The 27,427-nt window shown below is 39.3% G+C and overlaps 1 protein-coding gene across 1 annotated transcript in view; it reads left to right on the top strand.

The window, feature by feature from the left end:
- Window positions 1-25,361, top strand: part of LOC129005840 (ankyrin repeat domain-containing protein 29-like) — a 59,866-nt gene extending 34,505 nt beyond the window's left edge. The window contains exons 4-9 of the mRNA XM_054434859.1: window positions 6,677-6,775; window positions 8,610-8,708; window positions 20,091-20,189; window positions 21,831-22,028; window positions 23,495-23,590; window positions 24,588-25,361. Coding sequence (XP_054290834.1) covers window positions 6,677-6,775; window positions 8,610-8,708; window positions 20,091-20,189; window positions 21,831-22,028; window positions 23,495-23,590; window positions 24,588-24,761 — 765 coding nt within the window. The 3' untranslated portion in view covers window positions 24,762-25,361. The remainder of the gene's footprint in view (window positions 1-6,676; window positions 6,776-8,609; window positions 8,709-20,090; window positions 20,190-21,830; window positions 22,029-23,494; window positions 23,591-24,587) is intronic.
- The last annotated feature ends 2,066 nt before the right edge of the window (window positions 25,362-27,427 follow it).

Genomic DNA, 27,427 nt, shown 5'->3' with positions numbered 1-27,427 from the left:
CGAACGACTTGTTGACCAGTTGACCCAACATCATGCGTAGACTTCGCATCCTCACGTGGAACGCCGACGGGCTTGCCGACAGACGCTACGAGCTAACACAACTCCTCACTGACATGGACGTTGACGTTGCCCTCATCCAAGAGACGCATCTGCGCGGTGGGGACAGGTTCAACGTCCGAAACTACTACACTCACCGGACAGACAGGCCTCTGCAACAACGTCCCAGTGGTGGCTCGGCGATACTGGTTCATCGTCGGGTCACCCACAGGCCGATCGTCAGGAACCTCCCGCCTGGCATCGAAGTGACGACCATCGCCCTCCAGCATGACGGTGCAGAGCTGGAAGTCTCCTCTGCCTACAACCCCCCAGCGAGACGCCTCGACCCCGGACTCCTGGACTTGCTGCTGCCCCCCGGCACCCCGGCGCTTCTGGCAGGCGACCTCAACGCGAAGCACCTGGACTGGGGTTGCAGGAGAGGCAACTTCACTGGAGCCGCTCTCAGGCGCTACCTCACTGCCCACCCTCACATCAACGTGGTTGCCCCGGCCGACCCCACACACTACCCCCGTGCTGGACACCCGCCTGACATCCTGGACATCGGTCTGGCTGGCTCGTTCGATGGCCCAGTCGAAGTCTTCGTCGTCTCCGACCTCTCCTCCGACCACGTCCCGGTGATCATCGATCTGCCACAGGGAGGAGTCCCCGACCGCCCTCCGGTCCGCAGGAAAAGGGTGAACTGGGCGAAGTTCGCCAACCTCCTGGCCAACGCCCCTCGACCGCCTCCCCCGCCACCTGAGACGGCAGAGGAGCTCGACCAGCAAGTCCTGGACCTGTCAACGCTGCTGCAGGACACTGTGGTTGCCGCCAGCTCTGACGTTGACCCGAGGGCCCCTCCACCACTTCCCCAGGGGCTGCGGGAGGAGATCACCCTGCGACGTCGCCTGAGGAGGGCGTACCAACAGTCCCGCTGCCCTCGAGCGAAGGCGGACTTCAACCGGCAGGCCAGGAGGTGCTCCCGACTGCTGGCTGAGCATCGGTCCCAGGAGTGGGAGGACTTCGTCGAGGGCCAGGCTGACACCAACGACGGGATCTGGAAGATCGCCAAGGCTCTGCGCGGCACGAAGACCCACAACAGGCCGCTGCATGGGGGACGCGGGCTCGTCTACTCGCCCGAAGACCGTGCAGAGACCTTCGCAGACTCGCTGGAAGATCAGTTTTCCCCACACCCGGACGTCTACGACGAAGACTTCTGCGAGGTTGTGGACGACTTCGTAGAGACCTACGAGCCGGACTCCGACGAAGAGGACATCCCCCACGTGACCGTCAGCGAGGTGAAGGGCCACATCGCTCGACTCCGTCCGAAGAAGGCCCCTGGACCGGACTCCCTCGGGACTCCAGCACTGAAGAACCTGCCGGCTTGGGTGATTGTTGTCATCACCTGCCTCTTCAACTCCTGCGTGAGGCTGGCCCACTTCCCCGACACCTGGAAGCTGGCGAATGTCATACTCATCCCCAAGCCCGGCAAGGACCACATCTTCCCCGAGAACCACAGGCCGATCTCCCTCCTGCCTGTGCTCTCCAAGATGCTGGAGCGGATCATCCTGGCGAGATTCCCCGAGGAGTTCTTCTCTTCGATCAGGACTGAGCAGTACGGCTTCAGGCGGGGCCACTCCACCACCCTCCAGCTGCGGCGGGTCCTCAACACCATCGCTGGAGCGATGGAACGGAAGCACCACTCGACCTCAGTCCTGATCGACGTGAGCAAAGCCTTCGACCGGGTCTGGCACGAGGGACTTCTCTACAAGCTGGCGTCCTCCCCTCTACCCGGCTCGATCTACAGGCTCGTCAAGAGCTACCTGACCGCTCGCCGCTTCAGGGTCTCCGTTGGACGGGCGACCTCCACACCACGGCCAGTCTCATCGGGTGTGCCACAGGGGTCGGTTCTCGGGCCGATACTCTACCTGTGGTACACCAATGACATACCCCTGGCGCCGAGAGTGCAGCTCTCGCTCTATGCAGATGATGCGCTCTTCACTGCCACCTCCGCCAACCTGAGGATGTCCAGGGTGTATGTCCAGCGACAGCTGGACCTGTTGCTGCCGTGGCTGACGAAGTGGCGAGTCAAAGTCAACGCTGACAAGAGTGAGGCCATCTCCTTCACGAGGTCGAGGAGGCAGGACGATGGTCAACACCTCCACCTAGACGGGGCCGACATCCCATGGAAGCGCCGGGTGAAGTACCTCGGCGTCCTGCTGGATCAGCGACTCACCCTGACTCCCCACGTCGAGAGGGTCTGCGACCTCGCCAGGAAAGGTCTTGGCGCCATCCGCCCGCTGCTCAAGTCACGGAAGTTGTCGACGGCTGCAAGAGTCCGACTCTACACGGCCCTGCTTCGGCCTGTCCTCACGTACGCAGCCCCTGCATGGTACCACCTCACCTGCAGAACCGCTAGACGGAGGCTGCTCGTCGTCCAGAGCAAGGCTCTTCGGCAGGCGACAGATTCACCCTGGTACGTGAGGAACTCCGTCATCAGGGACTCCACAGCAGTGACAACTCTCCGAGACTTCGTAGACGGCCTTCGAGCGAGACTTGAAGAGACGGCGGATGTTTCTCCGTGGGAACATATCAGGGACCTGGTCGCTGAGGATGTTCCGCAGCTCCGCCCCCAGATCAACGAATAACCCCCAGGAACGACGTTGACGTCTACAGGTAGCTGAGCTACCAGGGCTTGGACCCACAGCAGGCCGGAAGTATATGCTCCCAGCGAGCAGGCACTTCCCCCAGACGTGGCGCTAGTCGCCACAATCATATGAACTTGGACTTGGACTCGTTACGCAACTTGCAGGTCTTTGCACCGACGCCGCCACATTCCGCCGTCGTGCCTTGAAAACAGCTGACATGCATTCATTCAACAATAAAACAGCTGTGTGTGTGTTGTTTGTTTCGTGTTGCTATACTTGTTTCTAGCTTATCATTTGACTCCACCTCATAGTTAATGTCATGGTCTTTTTTACGCTTCTGAATTGTTAGGTGATAGTTATTGTAGGTACATTCAACAAGTACGCACATAGTGTCGTCCCCATCTTAAATAATTGATAATTGATATAACTAATTTCACACATTCATAAGATACATTTTTTTAAATTCTGGTTCATCAATTTGTATTTATTAGCGAATTTCCCATATAGGGAATAAGCTATTAATCAACGTAGGTATCATGGTTAGACTTGGACCCGGGACCGATTTACTTTTTCATTTTGATGTCCCTGATCCTCAAAACATAAAATTTCACAAATTTTCTCTAGACCATTTTGAAGAGCTTGAAAAAACCAAATAATATAGTATATTGAAGTGTTCTTGTATGGTTATTGGTCATGGAGAAAATTGTAAATAAAAAATTCCCATGTCATTCTTATGGAGACTAAGTAAACTGTTGTAGTTTGCTTGTTCATGGATATATATGGATCAAACTTGGCAAATCTATTTATACTAAGCTATTAATCTTTTACTAAAATAGACACTTTATTACGCTCCCTGTATGAAGCAAACCTAGGTACTCGTTAAACCATATGTTATTTGAATAGATTTAATTGAAAATCAAATCAGGCAAACGGAAATTTGATTAGTATGCAGGTTTGCTGCGGCGGGGTATAAATTATATTACATGGCCATCATCTGTAAAAACATGCTCACAAAAATAATAAATATAAGTTTTTAAATGAATTAATTTAGCATTTTCAAATTCCCTTTGAATATAAGAGAAATGTGAAAAGGACGAAATTTCACAGAGAGACTTTATTATGTTTTATTACCCAAACCAATTAAACTTGGCCAATTACTTACAGTTGTTAATTAAAACTTCTAACAGTTATGGTAATGTGTGAGTGTTGATGAAGAAATCACACTTCATAAGTAATTCTAAAAGGAACAAATGTTCCCTTAACTATTAACAATTTTTATTTATGATTATTTGGTGCGACTTTTATTATAACATGCTATGACTCCGCGCAAAGTCTTCAGGATCGCCTTTATTTGTGGGGCTGTTAGCTACAATCTGTTTGGTTACATACAAAATGTTCTAGTGAAACCAATAGATTTGTAGCAATTGGAACACTCAATTGTTTATTGGCGAGGGCATATTTTAGTTGCAATATTTGGCAGTAGAAACATTAGATCATCTGTAAGTGTAGAGAATAATCCGATATCATAATCACGTTAAATGTTAAAACTAATAATGATAAAATATATTTACGATTATATAATCCAATTTTCCATGTAGGAATTAAGCTATTAAAATATACGTTCTAAATTATATACTGTACAGTAAATGTATCTTCCCATTTTGATGTCATTTCGTATAAACAAGTAAACCTAAGCCATTATTCAAACGAGTTCACACAAACCAGCAGGATCAGACTATGGGAACAGGGTTTTATGGGGTTATTATTTTTCCAATTTATGGCCCTCAAAACATAAGATTTTGCAATTTATTTCCAAATAATTTTGTGAAGCTTAAAAAAAAATTCCCTTGTAATATTTTTATGAAGAATAAGTAAACAGTAAGTTTAGTTTGCTTGTTTATGAACATACTCGTATTTTGATCAAATTTAGCAAATTTATTTATTTACTAGTAAGCTATTGAAAAAAATTGCATTTCACTAAAACATACTTTATTACTTTACCTGTAGCAGCAAATCTAAGTACACATTAAAGCTGTTTTTTAAATTCGGAATAAGTCTGACATTTTAAAGAATATGTTAAGTGAAAATCCAATCAGGGAAGCGGAATGTAAATTCCATTTTCCTGGTCGGATTTCCAATTAAATACAGTATTCCCTTAAATTTTGCCCGATCATGTTGACCTATGGTAATACCATTGAATGCTGAATAGTTGTATTGTAGTAATAATAGTCAAAGGCAAAGGTAATACTGTAGCTTATTCTCTATATGGGAAATTTCCCAAAAGACTATAGTAAATGTGAACAAATTCAGAACTTAGCAGGACTGTTTTGTGTATAGTTAGTTGTTACATGTGCAGGTTAAAATAGCTATAAATGACATACATGTTTCAGTTAATTTTACCAAAAACACAAACGGTATGAAAACATCTATGGTAATAAGGATGGACAATTTAAATGATAATAAAGTACCTGATCAACAAGCTCAAACAGGATGCTCTGCCATTTTAGAATGTGAAAGTAACTCAATAATCTTACTTTCTATTACTTTATCATCACCTAGCTAGGAGTCCTCTGATACATTAAATAGCCAAGAAACCATCTATAAATTAACAGATATTTACAAAAGTGAAAATTGATCAACTTTGAGATGTCTCTTTTAGTGAATTTGCCATTTAGGGAATGCTATTACTAGGTCTCATGGTAAGATCTAGATCTGTGACTATATTACTTAAAGTATTACATATAGTATTAGTAAATTGACAAGTGTTATCCTGTAAAGCAGTATATACTGAGGAACGCTTGCTAAATAAAGGAATTTTTGATTTGATTTGATTTGATTTGATTACTTTTTTGTTTTGATGTCTCCAGAGGCCAAAACACCATCCTTTCAAATTCATATGTCTACTATACTATAATACTACAGCATATATTTTTATTTATACAGGATGTCCCATAAGTAAACAGCCAAACTGGTGAGTCGGTGGCTCAGTTGGTAGCGTCACGGACTTCGGGCCCAAGGCAGCGATGTCGTGGGTTAGATCCTGGTCACTGCCACTAAAATTTATCAGTACAGTTCACCTTCATACTGTGCCGGCTCATTCCACGCACAGATCTGTAGTCTATGTGGACGGGCAAATGCAAGGTTAAAAGAGGCCGTCATCCTCTTAAAAAAAAAAAAAAAAAAACTCCGAGAAATGATTATACTGTACTTAAATATGAGTCAAACTAATGAAAAATCAATAGGCCTTGTAACAATTGTTTAATCCCTGCATTCACCAGATTTCCACCATTTTGTATTTTTACATTTAAACATTTTAATGTTTGGATTGTTTAAATCGATCTTGACGAATCTTGGTATGATATGTTAAGGTAAAAGATATCTTTAGAAAAAAAAGTATATATATACTTGGTCCATTCAGAATTTTAAAATGGCAGCCATTTTAATTTTCATAATTTATAAATTATAAATTGACGATTTTATAAAAATATTCTAGATATCTTTCATTTATCATTTATAATTTCCTATGAAACTACACCAAATAGCTTAGCCTAAATATCACAAATATTGAATACATTTCCAGCCCAGTTTATTTAGAAATCTTTGGAGTTTTTCTCGAAACAAACAGACAAATATAAACCAAGTCTTCTTTAAACTGTTATGGATTACATGTTATGTATTTACAATCCCATAAACACCCTCCTGATTATACATATTTGGATTTTATATGTAGGCTAATACTGTTTTGTTTTATTTGTTTGCCAGCTGTCGTTGATTGTTAGGCTTAATAAATGGTCCTTACTAATGAAACAGCTGATTTTGGTTAGTAACATAGCTAAAGATCGCCTCACACCATTCTTCATTCTACTGAATATGAATACGTATACGTACTGAATATGAATGTAAGCCTTCCATTCATATTCAGCTTATACAACTCAGAGTGTGTTGGTGTCAAAGAATTGATATTTGCTTCTAATTATATTTCCCTCTGTTGGCAGGATGGCACCACTCCTCTGATCCTGTCATCTGCTAACGGTCACCTGGAGTGTGTTCAGGAGTTGTTGGAGCAAGGAGCAGACCCTGCTGCACGACGAGTGGTCTGTACTGCATTTAAATCTTAAAACATTTACAAATTAAACAGTTTTTATTACCATTTTTGTTTATTAGCCTAGCAGGAGGTCACACTGAATTGAAAACGTGAGGAATTTTCGACTGAGTACATAAAAAAAAACATATTTCAGCTTTCATTTTAGTTCCTCAAAATCGTAAAAATGGTGTAAAACATTTAATTCTACAAGCCTCACTAAAGTGGAAAAACATACATATACAGCATAGTGTAGCACATGTTTTAAATTGTGCACTGAAATGAGGAATATAACATACTAGTAGCGTATTTCGGCGTAGTGTACAACCGAGGAACAAACTATTTTGTTTTTCTCAGAGCGTATTGGAGCGCATTTACGTGCAGACACGCTTAAAGTTAATACTAGTCCCTTTTCTGCGCCAATTGGGCTCCTCCAATTAGTTGTCAGATTCTCCCAATCATTCTTCACCAAACTAAATATGTAATCGAACGTTGTAGTCGACATTCTTGTGTAATCCATAAACCGAGACTCGTGTTTCCTAAGGATTGGAAATACTCGTAAGTGGTGATGTTCACCATGTTTGTCCCTGCCTTTACACACTTCATGCAGCCCGACACTCCTCGTACTAATCAAAAACTGCCACCTAAGGTATTTTCGACAAGACTAATAGCCGTATTCGACAGAGCCATCCTCTATACTGATGTACCTTATTAATACCGTCTACAACCTATGCGCTATGCTACGCTGCGCTCTCTGTGTGTATTGGACTACGCTGTGCTCGGCTACCCTACGCTGCGCTGCGCTACATTGCGCTACATTGTGCTACCCTACGCTGTCTGTATGTTTTTACACTAAACGTTCAACATTCACATCTCTTTCTACGCTCAAAAATGGACTATCAATCCTATACTTTACTTGTTAGATTCCACGTCCAGCCATTGAGAGTTACATAAATACTTCTCTGTGGCCCAGCACAATGACAATACTACTAATGGATTAAAACTGTAACCAATCAACAATTAAAAGAAGAAAAAAAACGTTTTAATAAGCATTCACTTACAAACCACGAAGAGACACACACTGTCTTATTGTCCGATAATTCCAACACCCGATGAGACGCACAGGGTGAGAGTGTGGAATCCACCAGTACTTGACAAAAAGCTCTGTGGCTAGACTGACATGAGGAGGTGAAGTATGGCAAAAACTAGTTCACATTGTTTAATAATTTAATACTTTATTCTGAAATGGCAATCTTTTTAGGAATGTAGGTATTTTAAGCCATGTATAAATGGAGATGACTGTAGGATGAGTGGCGCGATTTTGTAGTCTTATAGTGACTAAGGTCGAATAAGCAAAAAAGTCATATAGAGAAAAAAATGTTACTCCATTTGTTGAAGATGAAAGGGGTAAAAGACAGGTATGCAGGTTTAAGTCGACGATTTATGTGGCATGTAGCATACCAAAACAATTAGGAAGTACACGCACAGTAAGTGCAGGTGCCAAAAAACAGGCACTTTTCTGCTGACTACAGACAGAGGCAACGAATTGTCGTAAGATGCTTGCTAAGGTTAGTTATCCCACAGGAATTATAAACAATTTAGTCGTCTTCAGGTAGGATAAAATATTCTGAAAGGTCAGACAGTTCAAGATCGGATTAACACGACTATATATCGTAGCAATGAAGTCAAAATTCATGAAGTCAGTATATATGGCTACTAACTAAATTGATGATATCCCTAAAATCAGAATAAAACGATGTATAGGATAATTTACTGTTGAATTTGCTAGTGTAATTTAAACTGCCTGATTGTATTGTGCTGATGAGTGATGACTGTCTTGTTCTCAGACTGGGACCACAGCATTGTTCTTCGCTGCCCAGGCAGGTTACATGGATGTAGCTCAGCTGCTGATAACTCACCATGCCCCAGTCGACACTCCCAGCGTGGTGAGTGGTGGACAGATACAATAATAAGTAATATAGACTATAGCCACAATTAAATTGGATATGTATTGGAGTCAGTCAAGGACTTTTAAATTGAATACCATGTATTTGAATCAGTTACATTTGCAAGATAAATAGTTTTATTTTAGATTAAAACAATAAAATGTACATCAATGTTTACTAGTGTATGCCAAAGACATTTTACCCATTACACTATCCTGCTTTCTTTTGTGAGTAAAACTGCCCAAACCCTAGTTCAATCTTGTTACTTATTTTGCTAATTACTAGCTGACCCGGCAATTGCTGATGAATGATTTTTGTGAAATACATGTGACAAATAATTTATGGAAAATTTGTGTGTAATAAGTTTATGAATTATATTTTCGAAACCATTTAGTGTACCAAATTAAAAATGCTTATATACCGTTGTATCTGTTCAATGTTCATTCAATTATCTATTAGCAGGCAAGATAATTTGTAACACAATAAACCGCAAAATCAGTACAGCTGTTGTTCATGAAAAATTTGTGAAATAAACATTAGTTATCAAATGTAACACGTAAATTCAAATGTATACCAGTAACTTTCCTGTTTTAAAACTTGTCATGCTTCATTTTCTGTCCAACAAATAGCCACATCATCAGAATGTGCTATTGTTATAAGGCTGATGTTGTTGAGCTGTAATTGGTTTTGTAATTGATCTATCAAGTGACAACCAACAATCATTCTTCTTGCTATGCCAGAGTCTATATACCTATCTTTGACAAACCAATCTTGTGAAAGTGACTTGTTGGTTCATTTTAAAATACATACACACAATAATTTCCCATCACTAGGCTATTAGTTTTTTTATCACAGAACAAAAGATGATTAAATTCATAGATATTATTGTATATCCATCCTCTGAAGGGCAGTGACAGGCAAAACACATTTTTTTTACTACCATATTTACTATAGAATATATATAATCCCAGTATTGAATGTAAGTGACACAAAAATCACATGCTTGACATGACATAATGCTGATGTATCAGGGTTACAAACCGCTGACTAGGATATCGGTGACACTTGTCTGGTAGGTTGTATTGTGAGTAGTGTGGTAGGCTGAGTGACTCATCTCTGCTACCTACTCAGTAACGGTACTGCTGTGCTGTGATTTTCTAGTTTCAATTTGATTAACACGTTCGCTACCCCGATCATTGCCACAGACCGTGGTATACAATTTAATCTTACACATAGACTGGCTGTCACTTGGTTAACAGTACACACAGACCACGGACGAAGACCTGTTAACACATTCGCTGCTGAAACCTTTAAACAGGCGCTCGCCAATGGCGGCGAGGCCCGGGCGGAGCCCCGACGCGCTAACTGAATCAGCGATCGCTATTGGTATTGAAATATCTCAGTAAGACGAATCACAAAAGAGCAGTGGTGATTGTTCTGCGTTACTCCGAAAGTGGACGTAGTTCACTGAAACACCCAAAGGTAGCAGCACTGCCTGGGATCAATAACCAGAGTCTTTGTAATACGGCTCGAACTGAGAAAATCCCCGAAAACGGGACAAAAGCATTGCCAGACGGGATTTTACGGGCAATTTTTGTACCAACCTACACCAGAATAAAGCTCGCATTATAAGCTACAGGCTGGTAAAGATTACAACGTTCTCCGACAATGGCTGAGCTCACATTGAAACAATAAACATGACATGGCGCGCTCCCCCACCCGTGGACCCCGCTCCTCAGCTGAGACGCGCGGGGTCCACCGGTGGACCCGCCGCATCGAATGTGTTAAACAGTGATCATTTACTTTGTAATACTCTGCAGTCTTGTTTGTAAATCATATATTCTTGTTTTTTATATATTTTTGATAACCTTTTGTAATGTTGTATATTTGAGACACCCGGTCTATAGCAAAGACAATAGTGAAAATTATAATACTTTTTTTAAATAGCCCAAGCGTTGCATATATGCGACGGTTCATTTTTGTTATGTTTTTAGGTGAAAGTACCGGTAAGTAAAAAAAACATATTTTTCAAGAACAAATATATAAAAATTGAACAAATATAAAAGCTACATAGGATAATGCAGCATACATACAGTGATGCAGCAAAGTAAAGAACAGTTTTTACAACTGTTATATGGCGTCACCGATCATCATATCCACAGACCAAGAGACGCAGTTGTGCGAAAGACATCACTGGTAGACCACTGCAGAGAATTCAGTACTTTCAAATAGACCATTACAAAGATATAAGCGTTTTGATAACATTGGAACGCCGACGCAAATATGCGACTTTAGACTAATTTAATATGACTCAGTCTATGGGTAGAAACCAGCCGTCGCATATGTGCGTCGCTGGTCCAGATATGAATGAAAAATCTTGTACTATTGCGGTAGCGAACGTGTTAAGTTTAAAGGATTACTAGTTTTAATACTAAAAATATATATTGATAAATTGTTCTAGAGAAACAGACAATAATGTAATATTTGGAAGAGTGTTGGCAGGTGTAATAATGAACTGTTATTATGGCTAAACTACAGAATTCTGTGTACTGTAATGATAATGTTTCAATATCATCTATGTAACTTATGGACAAATGATTTCAACACTATTGTAAGTCGATGTGGTTTTGAAAAAATATATAATAAGAGATTAATAGGAGATAAGATAATAAGAGTTAGTGAAAATCTGTTGTTTAACACATTGGGTGCGGCGGTATCCATATGGATACCTGGAGTCCATCACGTAGAAGCGGCGGTATCCATATGGATACTTGGGTCCTCCTGAACTTCAATATTTTCCTGTGGCTCAGCCGTTTGATATTTCGAACTAATACTTTGTAGCCACCTGCGTTGACACAGTTGAATGACCGTGGTGACCTTGGTTTCTATTTTTGTCGCGTTATCAGTAGGGGGGGCGGGATGGGGGTGGGCGAGCGCGCCACGTGCGTTTGTTTACGACCCTTTGCAGAATGTTTCCACGTTAGCGTGTAGTGGGTGACTTGCTTTTTGTTGTGTTGTAGGTTGGTAGTAAAATTTCCCCATAAAATCCCCGTCTGGCAAACTTAAAAATCAACTTTTTGTCCCGTCTTTCTCCCTCCAATTGTTAATACGATGGGACCGGCTACGTTCCAAGCAGTGCTGCTATATGTGAGTGTTTAGCGAACTACGTCGACTCTTGTTATAAAACAGGACATCACCGCACGTTATTTGCTATTCGTCATACCGAAATATGAGAGCCAATCACCCGGCAATCGGGTTTGTTCGACGCTGCGGGCTGCGCCGCACTGGGGCTACGCCTGCTGTTTGATGGCCCGCAGCGAACGTGTTAATGTGTCAACACTGCTGTGCACTCAGTGGTGGCTGGCATAGGTTAAAGGCGTATAGGAACTCAACCAAACAGGAGTTGTTACAATGCAGTTGTCTGCTCACTATATTGGAATATTATTTATTTTTATTTACTATCTATAATATTAAAACGAAACAGTGTTTTTTTATTTTACGATTTTGAATCAACCACTCGACGGATTTTCATGATTTTTATGTTGAAAGAAAGATCATTTTGAGAACTAGGGAATGTCGAAGCCATAATTTTAGTTTAGGGTCCCAGTTTTTTAGAAATTAAGTTTTAATTTTTTAAAAGTCTAGAAGCCGACGCTAAGATTCTAAACTAGCTTTTGGCATAAAATAATTTGTTTAACTCAACAGCTGTAAGCATTCAGCTTTTGTGTCACAAATACAGCATTTGGATAAAATTAAAAGACATACTAAGAGTTGACTTATTTATACTATGTGTAATGCTAATCATTGATACGTTCAATCCTTCTAACGTGTATTCACTTATACAATTAAAAAGTACAACTTAGTAAAACGAAACTTGACTTTAATCATGTAAAAACTAACTGACAACAAAAAGTAAACAACCTTGTTATTTTTATGTAACATATGGTAATAAATAATGTGAACTCTATACAGACCAAAAGCACGAACACTTCACCTTCTCGCCGAGATTGAACTACTGTCCCTGTCTTCAAGAAGGTTTTTATGCTTTAGTTGGTCAGCGTGTTTTTTAAAGATTCTTCTATCGTTACCTTCAACTTTCCACACGTTTCGCCCTAGTCTCTTCAAGATTACGCCGGGTTTCCACACAACATTTCCGTTTCTGGTTTCTGCCCAAAACACAGGTTCATTTATTTTGAAGTTTTTTAGGCTAGTAGTGGCTCCTTCTTTATTCTCTTCCTCTTTTGTTTTATCTTCTTTATTTTCTTCCTCTTCTGTTTTAATCTGACTTCCTTTTTGGGGTTGAACTAAATCTAAGATAGCCTACATCTTAGCTGACGTCCTAAAAACAACTCAGAAGGTGACATTCCAGAAGTTATGTGTGGTGTTAACCTGTACTTAAATAAAAAGTTGTTTTCACCACACTATCATGTTTTTGGCTGTATTACATACGTTAATTGGTGGCCGAAAGTTACGTTTTGCTGGCGATGCCAGCTGTCCATAATTTGGGGACCGAGCAGGTTTTTACAGGCCGGGGCCGCAAAATCAGCTGTCCGCTTACTTACTTAAAACATGAATGCATTTTAAATACACAATCAAAATCCATAGCATTGCAATAGAATTGTGTTATTGTCACCGTTGCCTAGCAACTATTTATTTTTATTTTTGCTGATTCCTCAAATTATTTCTTCACATAACCTTAAAGTTGTAGTTGTGTTGACTATCAGTGTGCATTATTATAGTGGTGAATAGTGGTAATAGGGTAAAGTGTGGTGAAAAATAGTGTTCGTACCACGGACCGAAATGGTTTTGCAGCTCTCGATCGATTTAAGTTCTCGACTTCGTCTCGAACTTAAAAACTATCTCGAGCCGGCAAAACCTCATTTTCGGCCCTAGGTACGAAATATACTATTAAGTCAGCTTCCAAACTTTTAGGGGATTGTTCTTGGCAAAGTTTTCTCAACGCCTGTTTCATGGTACCGACGTATTTTTCAACTTGTCCGTTGGAACACGGATGGTAAGGTGGAGTGGTTACGTGGTCGATTCCAAATGCTTTACAAAACTGTGCAAATTCTACGGACGTAAAACAGGATCCGTTGTCTGTCACTATGGTTTTAGGGATTCCATATCGGCATATTAGCAGCTTAATTTGTTTGATTGTTACTGAAGTAGTCATAGAGTTCAACTTGATAATTTCTGGCCAACTGGAGTATGCATCTACGACCAAAAGAAAAACACTATTAAGGAAAGGTCCAGCGAAGTCCAAGTGTATACGGGTCCAAGGGTCAGTGCATCTCGGCCAATTACTGAGGAACTTTCTCTGTGGTTCTCTTGCAGCATACAAGTTGCATAGTGCACAAGTTCTTGCCACGTTTTCGATGTCACTGTCCATCGATGGCCACCAAAAACGATCTCGGGCCAACGCCTTCATCTTTACCATTCCTAAATGAGTGTCGTGCAGGTACATAAGTAATTTCTGCTTGAACTTTTCTGGGATAATTGCTCTAACCCCCCACATTAGGCAGCCCTCATGTATGGATATTTCGTTCTTCCTTGACTCATAGGGTTTTAACTCCAGATTGTTTGTCTTGTTTGGCCATCCACTTAATACAAACTCTTTGACCCGATTAAGAGTGACATCATTCGACGTTTCTTCACTGATTTCTTTAGCCGTAACTGGTAGACAATCTATGTTACCTGAGAATATTAATCCAACTACGGTGCTATAACTCTCATCGGCTTGGTCAAACTCGACATCTTCCTCGAAAGGCAAACGACTTAAACAGTCAACTTTCCCAAATAGTTTAGTAGAAACGTATTCTATGTCAAAACGAAAATTTGTTAAAAACAAAGCCCACCTTTGTATTCTGCAAGACGTGGTTACTGGCACTCCTTTGCTGGATCCGAATATAGACAATAGAGGTCTGTGGTCTGTTTGGATCAGAAAATGTGTGCCCCAAAGGTAGATGCGGAACTTTTTAATAGCATAAATCAAAGCTAAAGCTTCTCGTTCAATTTGCGAATAATTTTGCTCTGCCTTGTTCAGTGTTTTAGAAGCATACACGATCGGCTTCTCTTCTCCGTTAGGATATCGATGAAAAATTGCGCAACCAATCCCCACTGATGAAGCATCGGCTGCAACTACTATAGGTAATTCACTATTAAATGGCACTAGAATAGGAGTGGAAACTAAAGCATCTTTAATACGGTTAATTGACTGAGAGCACTGTTCTGTCCATGTCCATTGAACATTTTTCTGCCTTAGTTTGTTTAATGGTGCACAGATCTCAGAAAAGTTTGGGATGAACTTTGAGTAAAAGTTTACCATTCCTATAAATGATTCCAACTGTTTAATGTTTTGGGGTTCAGGCATATCTACTATGGGTTTTATCTTGTCTTGATTCGTCGAAATTCCATCTTTGGAAATACATAGACCCAAATAGTTGACTTTTTCCTTCATGAAGTGACACTTAGCTCTGTTTAAACAAAAACCATTGTCCTCAATGCGTTTCAAAACCTCTTTTAACGTGTTTAGATGTTCAGTGTCATTTATTCCTGTTATAATGACATCATCCAGTAGGAAAGCGACTCCATCTAATCCAGAAAGCATAGAATGCATCTTCTTTTGAAAAATTGCCGTAGCAGGAGCTACGCCAAAACACAGTCGATTGTATCGCATAAGACCAAAAATAGTATTAATGACAAGGAGTTTTTTAGATTCTGTGTCCATGGGAATAGAAAGGTATAAGCATCAGAGAGGTCAAGGGTAGTAAATTTCTGTCCAGAACCTATCTTGGTCAATAAATCGTCTTGAGTTGGTAATGGAAACTGCTGCACCTTTAATGCTTGGTTGAGTCCCGTTGAAAAATCTGCGCATATTCTAATAGCTCCATTCGGTTTTCTTACAATCACGCATGGCGCAGCCCATTCTGAATGGTCTATTTCTTCAAGGATACCATTTCTTTTTAACCGGTCAAGTTCTTCTTTAACCTTGTCCCTTAAAGCTAAAGGAACAGGCCTTGCCTTTTTAAACACTGGTGTAGCACCCTCTTTTAGGTACAAATGAGCAGTTGTCTTTGAACATTTATTTTCATTGGGTTGAAAGACGTGAGAAAACTCATCCACAAGTTTGGCAAGTTGTTGATCCGTATTTTCTACTTGTAAGGTTTGTTTATACGGTTCTGAACATATCCTTTGCAAATCGGAAAGTGATATTTTGTGGAGAAATAAAGGTGTAATCCAATCTCTTCCCAAAATATTTTGTTTGACACCCGAAGCGACAAAAGCTCTGAGTTTGGTATTAACGTTTGCAAAAACAACTTCTACATCCATCTCACCAAGAAGTTTAACACAATGACCTGTAAATGAAGTAAAATTCTGTTTACTTAACAAAAGGTCGGGTTTTCCTATCTGTTTCCAAGTATGATCTGAGATAATTGAAGCGCAGCTACCTGTATCAAACTGCATCCTTACGATCTGGTTATTGAGTAAGATATTAAGAATAAGAATCGGGTAAAAGGTTGCCTGCTTTCCAATTGAAAGAACGTCCTGTATTCCTCCCAAAGAGTTCGTATCATTATAGCTAGTTACATCATTATCAACAACGTTACTACCAGATTCCTTTGACTTTGGACCATTCTCAACAATGTTGCTTTTAAGGTGTCGTTTCTCCACCTGTCCCGTTTTACATATTCTAGTTATGTGATTCCTACTCCCGCATTTGTAACATCTTGGATTTTTAATGTTACAATTCCTTTTCAGATGTTTACCACCACATATAAAGCATGGCCCTAGAGATAAAACATTACAATCTTCCCTCTGAGAAAAACTATTTAATGAAGCATCTTTTACTGAGAAAAGAGAATTAGCTACGTTAATGACTTCTGAGAACGTTTCATAATCCTTCTCCATGAGTTTGGATCTTATATTGTTATCACATATCCCCATTACAAAAGCGGTAACAAGTGCTTGTTGGAAAAATTGAATGGGAAATTGACAATCATTTACTTTATTCCTCAAAACATTGGCAAACTCCGTCAGACTCTCGCAGCCCTGACGCAGTGAAAAAAACTTGACTCTTTCTGCAATGGCGATTTTTTTAGTTTTAAAATTGTCCAACAATAGTTTAAAAAGTTCTTCATACTTAAAGTCATTTAAATCATTAGGTCTACAAAGGTTAACCAGTGTGCTTAACACATTTGTACCCAAAGCGTTTATGAATAGCAAGTGTTTGGTTTCATCATCGTTAATTCCATTGAGTTTAAGACCTGTAGTAAACTTAATGTGCCACACATCAATCTCTACTGTGTCCGGGTCGAACAAGTCACATTTAAAATTACAAATACTTTTTTCATTACGAACTTGATCGGTACCTGGATCGTCTTGATGTCTTCTATGTCTACCTGATGTCGGCATTGTGTGAGTTCTAATTCCTCGTCGCCAATAACGTGTATTCACTTATACAATTAAAAAGTACAACTTAGTAAAACGAAACTTGACTTTAATCATGTAAAAACTAACTGACAACAAAAAGTAAACAACCTTGTTATTTTTATGTAACATATGGTAATAAATAATGTGAACTCTATACAGACCAAAAGCACGAACACTTCACCTTCGATAAGAGGATGAAAGATTATTTAAATATACATAGGTAAAATACTAGGATGTTTAAAGGATTTTTTAAATAATCTTTGTAATCTTCGGTTTGTTTTAGTGCAATATAATTTTCATTTAACTAACAGCTGGTTAAATATAAAAATCCTCTGTAGAACTATGAGGTTATTTTATTTACTCTGATTTGTCATTGATTTTTAGGAAATAAGTAAGATTAGTAGACCACCGAGAAAGGTAACACCATCGACGTATACAAGTCGAGGCTCTGTACACTAGTCTTAAAAAATGGATATGCAAATTATTATACTGCTAAACTTTTTTAGGAAAGGGTAGGAAAATCCAATTTTACACGTTTTAATTCGTCTTGGTTTGTTTACAATCAATGTTTTTGAATGATTAAACTTTGTTTGGATTAGGCCCGGAATTATTGATGTCATTAAGAAGGAGATCAAGAATCTTTAGGAATACAATTTTAAATTACCACCACAACCCAGACGGGTTTTATCCAAAGATATACAGATATGAATGACATAGATTGAGCACAACGTCATCATTGACCTAGGATACTGCAATTAGACTAACCATCCTTTTATGAAATCTAAAAAGTTGTTTGGCGTGTGTTTAGTTGTGGTTACGTTTGGAGGCGCTGAATATTTTATAGTTTAAATAAATGAATATGGGGAATCAGGGTGTACATTGATTCAATGAGGGTGGTTTAATTAATAAGGATATTAGAACTGATAACGGGATGGATAATAAACATAGACAATTAATTACGTCACTAGCTTTACTAGCATGTTTTACGTTTTAAATTCCTTTAACATGTGACCAGTTCTTTTGTTCAAATGAATATTATTTTATTTTTGACTCAGCTGTTTACCAAAACAAACTTAATGTTGTTGTTTTTACTTTTCTTTGTTTACACTTATTTATTTAGCAATTGATGCAGTGAAATTGATATAAAGGATATGTGTGGACGATTCTTTAATGATGTCAGGGCACCAACGTTATAATTATGTGTACTGTGAATTTTATTGGATGTTTTCGTTTTATTTTAGGGAGTTTATATTCAGACCTACTGGAAATTGTGTATGGTATGAGTAATTGTATTGTGTTGATATTGATTATGGCAGAGGCATATCAGGTATGCGATAGAAATGGAAGGTGATATCGTTGACTAGGTCTATATACTTTCTCAATTGATAATTACTCTTTGTACTGTAGGCTGCTATAAAATTTGTCTTTATACGTGTAAGCTAGCTGTTCTGATTTACAGTATACACAGTTTTAACTGACTACTCCCGTACGTAGGACGGGCTAACACCTCGTATTTATTTAATTATTTTGGAATAATTAATATTGGAATAATTTTATATTTATATATAAAGGGTGTCCCAATAAGAACGCCGGATTTGAAATGTTAACAAACCATATATTTTATCCCTAAATTTACAATATGAAACATGAATCTTAAAGCATAGTATCTCCGATTGGTAATTAAGTATTATGTCTTGTAAGTGCCAACCTGCTGAATACTGACAGGCCCGACATCTCTTGACAAAGTTTTCCATTACTTTTTCACACACTTCCTGTTAAATTCCATTAATGGCTCGAATCATTTCCTCCTTCAAGTCTTGGATTGTTTGAGGATTATTGGCGAAAACAAGCGACTTTAAATATTTCCAAAATAGAACTGAGCCAATTTATTCAAACTTATAAATCAATCTTCGGACAGATGGATCATTTGGTGCATTGTCCCGGCCGTAAATAGTGGGCAGCTTCCGTACTTACTTGTAGTGCACTATGACCACGCGTTGTTCCGTCGTGTAGCGATTCATGACTACAAATGGGACCTAATACTGATAACATCGCTGATAATTTGGGAATTCCTATTGAAATACAGATAAGGATAAGACGCTCCTCAAATCCGGCGTTCTTACTGGGACACCCTTTATTTATATTTTCACGATGGTAGGTAGTTAAAAATGCAATCAATATTGGGTTTGATCACAAACACATTCATTTATGATTGAATAAGACAGCTTGCCAGTTCTTGAGATTTTGTTGTCCAATTGCTCTTTTTTTGATTGACTTTAAGAAGGTGATCTCGAGCATATCCATATTTTTATTTTTAAAAGTTTTCTTAGTGTTAACAATAGAACTCTTTTTGTAAATGAAGTAGGAAACACTATTTACACTGAAGTTTCCAACAAATTGTTGCAAACTCAAGTCTTAAAAATTTCAATGTCATCGCTGATGTAAACGGGACTTTTTATCAATTGTATGTGCCACAGTCTATTATGGCTCGAGTCTATTACAGCTGGAACAACACGTAGCTTTGCCCAATTTCTGTAAATCATTCAATTTTTCATGGAATAAATGATATTTAATTTGATTTGGCACCGCCTCTGCGTAAATGTGGCATTACTTAAGTTAAACACATGTACACATTACTTAAGTTAAACACAATTGTATTTACTCAGAAAAAACAATACAGTAAATGTGTAACAAATAATTGTTTAAATAAGTAAATCACTGAACTCACAAAATAACAATCACACGTAAATTACTGTATTTTAAAACTGCAAATAGTAACCATTTTGATATTGTTATTCTTCATTTGCTGTTATGACCGTGCTAAATTTTGTACAGATCAAAGGCAGGGAGTGTAGTAAAAGTGCTTTGCTCTATTATGTCTAAAATTTATTGAAATGACAACTGTGATAACTGCTCTGAATACACTGATTTATAAAATAATGATCCTTTCAGGATGGAGGAACTGCACTATTTGTTGCCTGCCAGTACGGACATTATGACATGGTCCAGCTGTTAGCAAGACACAATGCAAACATCAACGCTTGTATGAAGGTACCTCTAATATGTACAATATGGAATGCACTATTTTTTTAAATATAAGTAAACCATGCTTGACATTTAAAATTTTCAGTTTTGGAAAGAACTTGTTTTCCATACCAGTTTTGCAAGTGTATTCCCTCTTACTAGAGTGTAGCTGTAGGCAAGACTTCTGTTCAGTTTGAAAGCTGAGTACGGTACCGTACTGCTTCAGCCCAAAGATATTTTGGAACTCAAAACATTCAAACACTCTGATTTTCCATTACTTTGTGTGGACCGTGTGCTGTACTTTGGCCATCGCTGAGCAAGATGTTTAATGTGGAGAAGTAATATACTCGTGCAGAATCATGAAACATACAAGGTGCAGCAAAAAAACCGATCTATTTTCATTTTCTGTAGCGCACTGTTTAGCGACAGGTCGTCTGAGGGTGGTAGGGGTAGGCTCGGGTAGGCTCGTTGGAAAGCCTATTCGATGCCATTTTCTGTAGTCATAGAGCGGTGGTCACTTGAGCAACGTGTGTTTATTATCGAGCCGAATTAAAAAGTAATGATTCAGTCATTGCAACTCAGCAGCATTCCTATGCAATGTTTAAATTAGGTCAACATGGAGAGGTTCCGTCACGATTGGGTTCCTTATGGATAATCAACGAAACTAAACAGATAAATACAAATTAATCAGGATAAGAATTAAGATCGAACCTCAAAATTTGTGTACCCGAGCGGTTAGAGCAGATGCTGGTTTTCGGGCGGGCCTACGAGGATTGTTTTCCACAGCAGCACAAACTCTATCGAATGTTAGTTGTCTGGCGTCCGATCTGCTTTGGACGGCTTGTCAGCTTCTTTTTTAATGCAGAAGCCATATTGTTCCAAAGTTGGTAACCCACCACATGATTGTTCTACTTGACGGAATCCACGTTGCTGTAATTAAAAGAATGCACGTTGAGTGCTTACTTAGAAACAATATCTTTTTAATTCGACTCAATAACAAACACACGTTGCTCAGGGGACCTCTGTTCTATGACTACAGATAATATCGTGTAGGCTTTCCAATGAGCCTAACCCCACAACTATCAGACGACCTATTGCTGAACAGTGCGCTGCATAAAATAGATCTGGTTTATTTGCCGCACCCTGTATAATATATATATATATATGCTGTTTTGGCAATATAACATAACAACACATAAACAATATAATAACTAGGCTCAATGCAGTGTAAGAGGTGGACTCTATTGTAGTACAGTCAAATATTTTGACAGTATCAATACCCAAAGTAACAAAAAAGATTGATCTTGAAAGGTCTCTTCTGCGAAATCTGATGAAAAAAAACATTTTTCCCACCCTGTCCTGTGGCCATTATTTCTTTTTGCCTACCTAGAGTACAGTCCACGAGAGTCTGCAGTTGAGGCAGGAGCCTCTTAGGCAGGAGCCTATACTTACCACATGGCTTTGAAGGAGCCAATGAGGACCGTGCGTTTGTTGCCAAATCTAATAATACCAGCTGATTTGAAAATATTGCTTATTTAGTATATTTTAATTAGTGTCAAAAATTAGTGAGCGGGCAATGTTGCAACTAGTCCAGTCTTGCTATTGGCTGCCGCCACCTGCAGACTCTCGTGGGCACGAGTATAGTGTTAAAATTTTCTCTTTTTATAGGACGGGGCAAGCCCCTTGTTTATTGCTGCCCAGAATGGACACGCGGACACGTGTCGTCTGCTGCTGACCCTAGGAGCCTCTATTGACCAGCGTAGGCTGGACGGAGCAACGCCGCTGTGGATAGCAGCACAGATGAACCATGGAGCTGTTGTGAGACTGCTACTGAAACATGGAGCGTTTGTGGACGCTGTTCGACATGTAAGTAAATCATGGACTATAAAAATAGAATTGAAACAATAAGTGAATTAGGAAGATGAGTGCTAGAGGTTTTGGCAGCACTAAACGGGAAAGGAAACAGATCAGACGCACTGAAAGAAAAGCAAACTTCGTGGACAAATTCTGGAGCTAAAGCTACACTACCATGGGCAAGTAGAACAGCCCATAGTGTAGTAGACATAGTAAAGTATACTACCAGAAAAACATTCTCTCAAATGCATAGAATGCACACGCAGGTAGTGCAAATAGGCAGGAAAGTTTCAGGTTGGATTCTTTCTGTGCTATCAACTGGTAGCTACTATGACTATAACAGCTAAAACTTACAAAGAGCTAACGCAGCTAACAGTGAAACAAATCACCACAGACAAAAATGTTAATTGAATGCTCTTATGAGTTTCTTTTGCAGATTTTGTGTCAATTGTGGTGTGTCGTTTCGCTGTGTGTTTTGTCTGATCTTATGGAGCTTAAGCAACCTAGTATTGAAGTCCTTAGGACCGGACGACACAAGCGTGTAAAACACCACTGACCGTCTGCTTCCTTTTTCAGTGCCATAGATAGCTTCATAATGTAAACTACACGAGTGTTTCGTTTGCCTTATGAAAACACAAAATTTGAGCGCTTGGGAATCGTACACCTCTGGATGCGTAAAATACGCACGCAGATCGTCGGTGCGCCGGACTACGGGTAGTGGCAAACTATAGCCTTTCTCCTGTGTGTTGGTACATCTTTCCCTCCCCTGGGTGAGGAATAATGTCAAAGATGATGCCAATAATTCAAACACAAACAACGACAAAGGTATTGCCGATGATCTGACACAACTTAAGGCTGGTACTTCCAAAACATGATTTCCATCTCTAGTTGCCAAGAAGAAGAAAATGCCTGCAATCCCAGCAAAGCAGTTAATATACAGTTATGTTAAATCATGACAGTTATGTTTAATTACAACATTAATTTTATCGTAGGGTCTGGAATTACAAGAGTAGCAATGGCAGAAGGAAGAACAAGCAGATAGCCATAAATAATTCTTGACATTGTTTGTTTCAATATTAGACAGACTGCCCCTCTGGGGCGATGCAGCCCAGGTCAGAAATGTCTCAAGCTGCAACTCAGATTGTTCAAACCACACAAACAAATACAGTTACAGATTATGTTACACCAACCCCATAATCTGATGATGAGCATTCTATCCGAAGAAACAAGTTCTTAATTTTTTCTCTATAAATACAGTCGGCGGCATTTTGTACGCTCATGAAGTCAATGCTTTGCCTTCAATCCGCTGCTGATTGTTGGCTTCATGTAGTTCTTGAAAACTTTGGTGCTTACTATCGGTGGGTTTTATACACTCGAGAAGTCCGGCCCTTACCAGTGTTCTTTCCTTCAGTTTATAATTGATAATGTGCAGTTTGGCTTACCACTTACCATTATTATTTTGTATTATTATTTTTCAGGATGGAGCTACTCCCTTGTTCAAGGCCTGCCACAAGGGACATGTTGATGTTGTTCAAGATTTGCTCAAGTACAACCCAAGTTTGGGAAAGCTACCTGTAAGCATCTTTGGTTGGTTAGATCACTAAATTAGTAGAATTATTTTTAAGATTTTTTTAAAAGCAAGTAGTCTATGATTATATTGTAAAGTGACTAGCAATAACATACAGAGAAACATAAATGAGGAAGTATTTTAATTACAGCAGGGAGTATATCATCCATGCAAGGGTAAATTTAAACTCTATATCCAGGGAGAGAAAGCCAATATACCAAAGGGAAGGCTACATTGATAAGGACTGCCAGACTCCTTTAGGCAGGTTTAATATTGGGTGGAATGGCGGCATGGTGAGATCACTACCACCTTGTGCAGTTCATGTCAGGGCACAGCTATTTTCAGTCCTACCTGCCTTTGATAGCCAAGTCAAATTCACACTGAAGTGTTTTTACTGCCTGGGCGTTCCTGACGACGCAGAACCAACATTCTTCTGCTGTCCGCGGTGGGATATGCTCAGTCGGGAGGCCACTCAACATATTTGTATGCTGTTGGTTGAATTGATTTGTGAGATCATGTGGTAGGGGAGGAGGAGGCCAACTGGCCAACTGGGAATGCTGGTCGCAAATCGTTCGGATTATCCTCAAAGTCTAAAAGAACTACCTAGATGTAATTGCAGTCTAGGTCATGTAATACATGAACAGCCAGACACAGAGTGAGTCTTTTGGGCATAGGAAATCTGAAACTAATTCTTATGAAGTGTGATATGGGCTCCCAGCGAGTGTCCTAAGAGTAGGAGAGGTTTTAGTGGGTCTTAACGGGTGTTAGAGCCCATGTAAAAATATAACCTGTATATAAACTTAAAGAAGAACCTGAAAAATTCACCATTGTATTATTATTTTCTTTTACTTAAATTTAAAACCTCTTTAACAGTTTTAATAAAATGCTCATCCTCAACCATATTTGTTCATATACATTTTTTATGAAAAGACCATTTTAGCTTGACATTTACTTCTAGGACAAAAGCTATTTAAGTTTAGGTTTTTGAAATTTTTCTCTTTCAGAATGGAGAGAGCGCTCTACATGCGGCAGCATTATTCGGCCATCTTGGGATCGTCAAGTTATTATTGCATGGTGGCGCAAACCTCAGACTTAAAAACCAAGATGGTAGAACACCATTTGACCTAGCAGCCAGTGGCAGGCACTGCCATGTGTTAGAATATCTGAAAATGCACTAGTTACCTGATGAAAATATGGGTACCACTTAGAAAGTACAGGTGCTGATAAAATATTTCCCAATCTATCTGTCTCTGATGGACCATTCTAGTAAGATAAAACTCCTTTTTGCTTTGAAAAAAGAAACCCAAATGTGTTCAAAATTCAAAGAAATATTGTGTCAAATCTTGCAGTGATAAAAAAGCTGATAAGAGGTTTTGTAGGTAACGTAAGGATTGAGTATAGTGATACAATTGTGACTAGTATTATATTTCAGTGACATGTTGTAGTTGACATGAAGTCTTTACTGCTGTATTTAACAGACAAAAGTTAAAAGCAATTATTGTATTTGTTATAAAGTGTATCAGTATTTAGATAATTTGTTATTTGAATTACTATTTTATCTTTAAAATAATTTTATATGTTAACAAATTCCTACTAAACCTCTCTCTTCTAGAATCCTCATCTACCTTTGCAATGTCAATTATAGGCAATTTAATTATTACCATTTAATAAAATCGACTGAATGAGTATTGTAACAGAAACCATTAAACATAATCCTTCTTCTTACTATGTGTAAGTTGTGGTGATGTAAATATTATCAGGTGATTTAACTCCAGATTGTAAGCCAATAGCCATACTTTTGGTTTACTAAGTCTTTCTTACAACAATTTGAAATGTGGTATAATTTGAAAACAATGTATAATTAAAACCTTCTGGATGAAAATGTTGATGGCAAGTGTTATTTTTGTGGGCATGATAGACACTCTAGAGATCGCTGTCCAGCCAGAGAAGCAACTTGTGGGAAATGTAACAAGACAGGGCATTATGCGAGAGTCTGTAAAAGTAATCCAACTCAACATTTTAAAGTAAAACAGAAGACGTCTAGTACATCAGCTGCACTAATAGCAACTACACATAATACATCTGTATTGAAGGACTCTACAGTTGAAGCTAAAGTGAATGGCCTGAAAGCAAATTGCTTAATAGACACCGGGAGTACATCAAGCTTTGTAAACTTGAAGTTTGTTCAGTTAAACAAAATTAAAATGTATAATGAAAGTGGACAAGTATCACTAGCTGCTTCTAATATGAAATCAAACGTCCACGGGTTTGTTAAAATCAACCTAAATCTGTTGAATCACAATTACAACAATTTTAAGTTGACTGTTCTTGGAGATCTTTGTACTGACGTGCTTATCGGACATGATATCATGAAACTCCACTCAAATATACAGGTTTGGTTTGGAGGTAAGAAACCTCCTCTGTTGGTGTGCTCCTGTGCCAAAGTTGAACCACCCAAACTATTCTGCAATTTAACTCCAGATTGTAAGCCAATAGCCACAAAATCACGACGTTACTCAGATGAAGATATGCAATTTATAAAACAAGAAATGGAAAGACTACAGACTGAGGAGATCATTGAACCTAGTTCGTCACCTTGGCGTGCACAAGTGTTGGTTGTTACAAACGACAAAGGGAAGAAGCGACTGTGTGTGGACTATTCGCAAACGATAAACAAATTTACTCTGTTAGACGCCTATCCCTTACCAAACATAGATGATCTAGTATCCACTGTAGCGACGAACAAGGTTTTTAGTGCCATTGATCTAAAGCAAGCATACTATCAAATACCAATTTCTGACGAAGAGAAGAAGTACACTGCTTTTGAGGCTGCTGGTCGTCTTTTTCAATTCAGAAGAATCCCATTTCGCGTAACCAACGGGGTGGCATGTTTTCAAAAGACCATGGACCAAATCATTAGAAAAGAAAAACTGAATGGAGTGTATGCCTATCTGGATGATTTGACCGTATGTGGAAAGGATCAAAAGGATCATGATGAGAATCTAAGAACATTTTTAGATGCTGTAACTAAGTATGGACTTGTAATCAACAACGAAAAGAGCAAGTTCAACCAGTCTTCAATAACCTTGTTGGGACATTTAGTTTCCCATAACTCTATTCGACCTGATCCAGATCGGCTAGAATCTCTACTGTCACTTCCTGTGCCCAAAGACCAAGTTTCACTAAAGCGAGTCCTAGGATTTTTCGCTCACTATTCAAAATGGATACATCGGTTTTCTGTAGTCATAGAGCGGTGGTCACTTGAGCAACGTGTGTTTATTATCGAGCCGAATTAAAAAGTAATGATTCAGTCATTGCAACTCAGCAGCATTCCTATGCAATGTTTAAATTAGGTCAACATGGAGAGGTTCCGTCACGATTGGGTTCCTTATGGATAATCAACGAAACTAAACAGATAAATACAAATTAATCAGGATAAGAATTAAGATCGAACCTCAAAATTTGTGTACCCGAGCGGTTAGAGCAGATGCTGGTTTTCGGGCGGGCCTACGAGGATTGTTTTCCACAGCAGCACAAACTCTATCGAATGTTAGTTGTCTGGCGTCCGATCTGCTTTGGACGGCTTGTCAGCTTCTTTTTTAATGCAGAAGCCATATTGTTCCAAAGTTGGTAACCCACCACATGATTGTTCTACTTGACGGAATCCACGTTGCTGTAATTAAAAGAATGCACGTTGAGTGCTTACTTAGAAACAATATCTTTTTAATTCGACTCAATAACAAACACACGTTGCTCAGGGGACCTCTGTTCTATGACTACAGATAATATCGTGTAGGCTTTCCAATGAGCCTAACCCCACAACTATCAGACGACCTATTGCTGA

The sequence above is a fragment of the Macrosteles quadrilineatus genome, unplaced genomic scaffold (genome assembly GCF_028750875.1).
Source record: "Macrosteles quadrilineatus isolate MER2022 unplaced genomic scaffold, UCM_ALF_1.0 Scaffold_36__1_contigs__length_1205136, whole genome shotgun sequence".
NCBI classification, from domain to species: domain Eukaryota; kingdom Metazoa; phylum Arthropoda; class Insecta; order Hemiptera; family Cicadellidae; genus Macrosteles; species Macrosteles quadrilineatus.
Note: the sequence above shows the minus strand (reverse complement) of the source record. Positions and strands in the feature narration are given on the sequence as shown.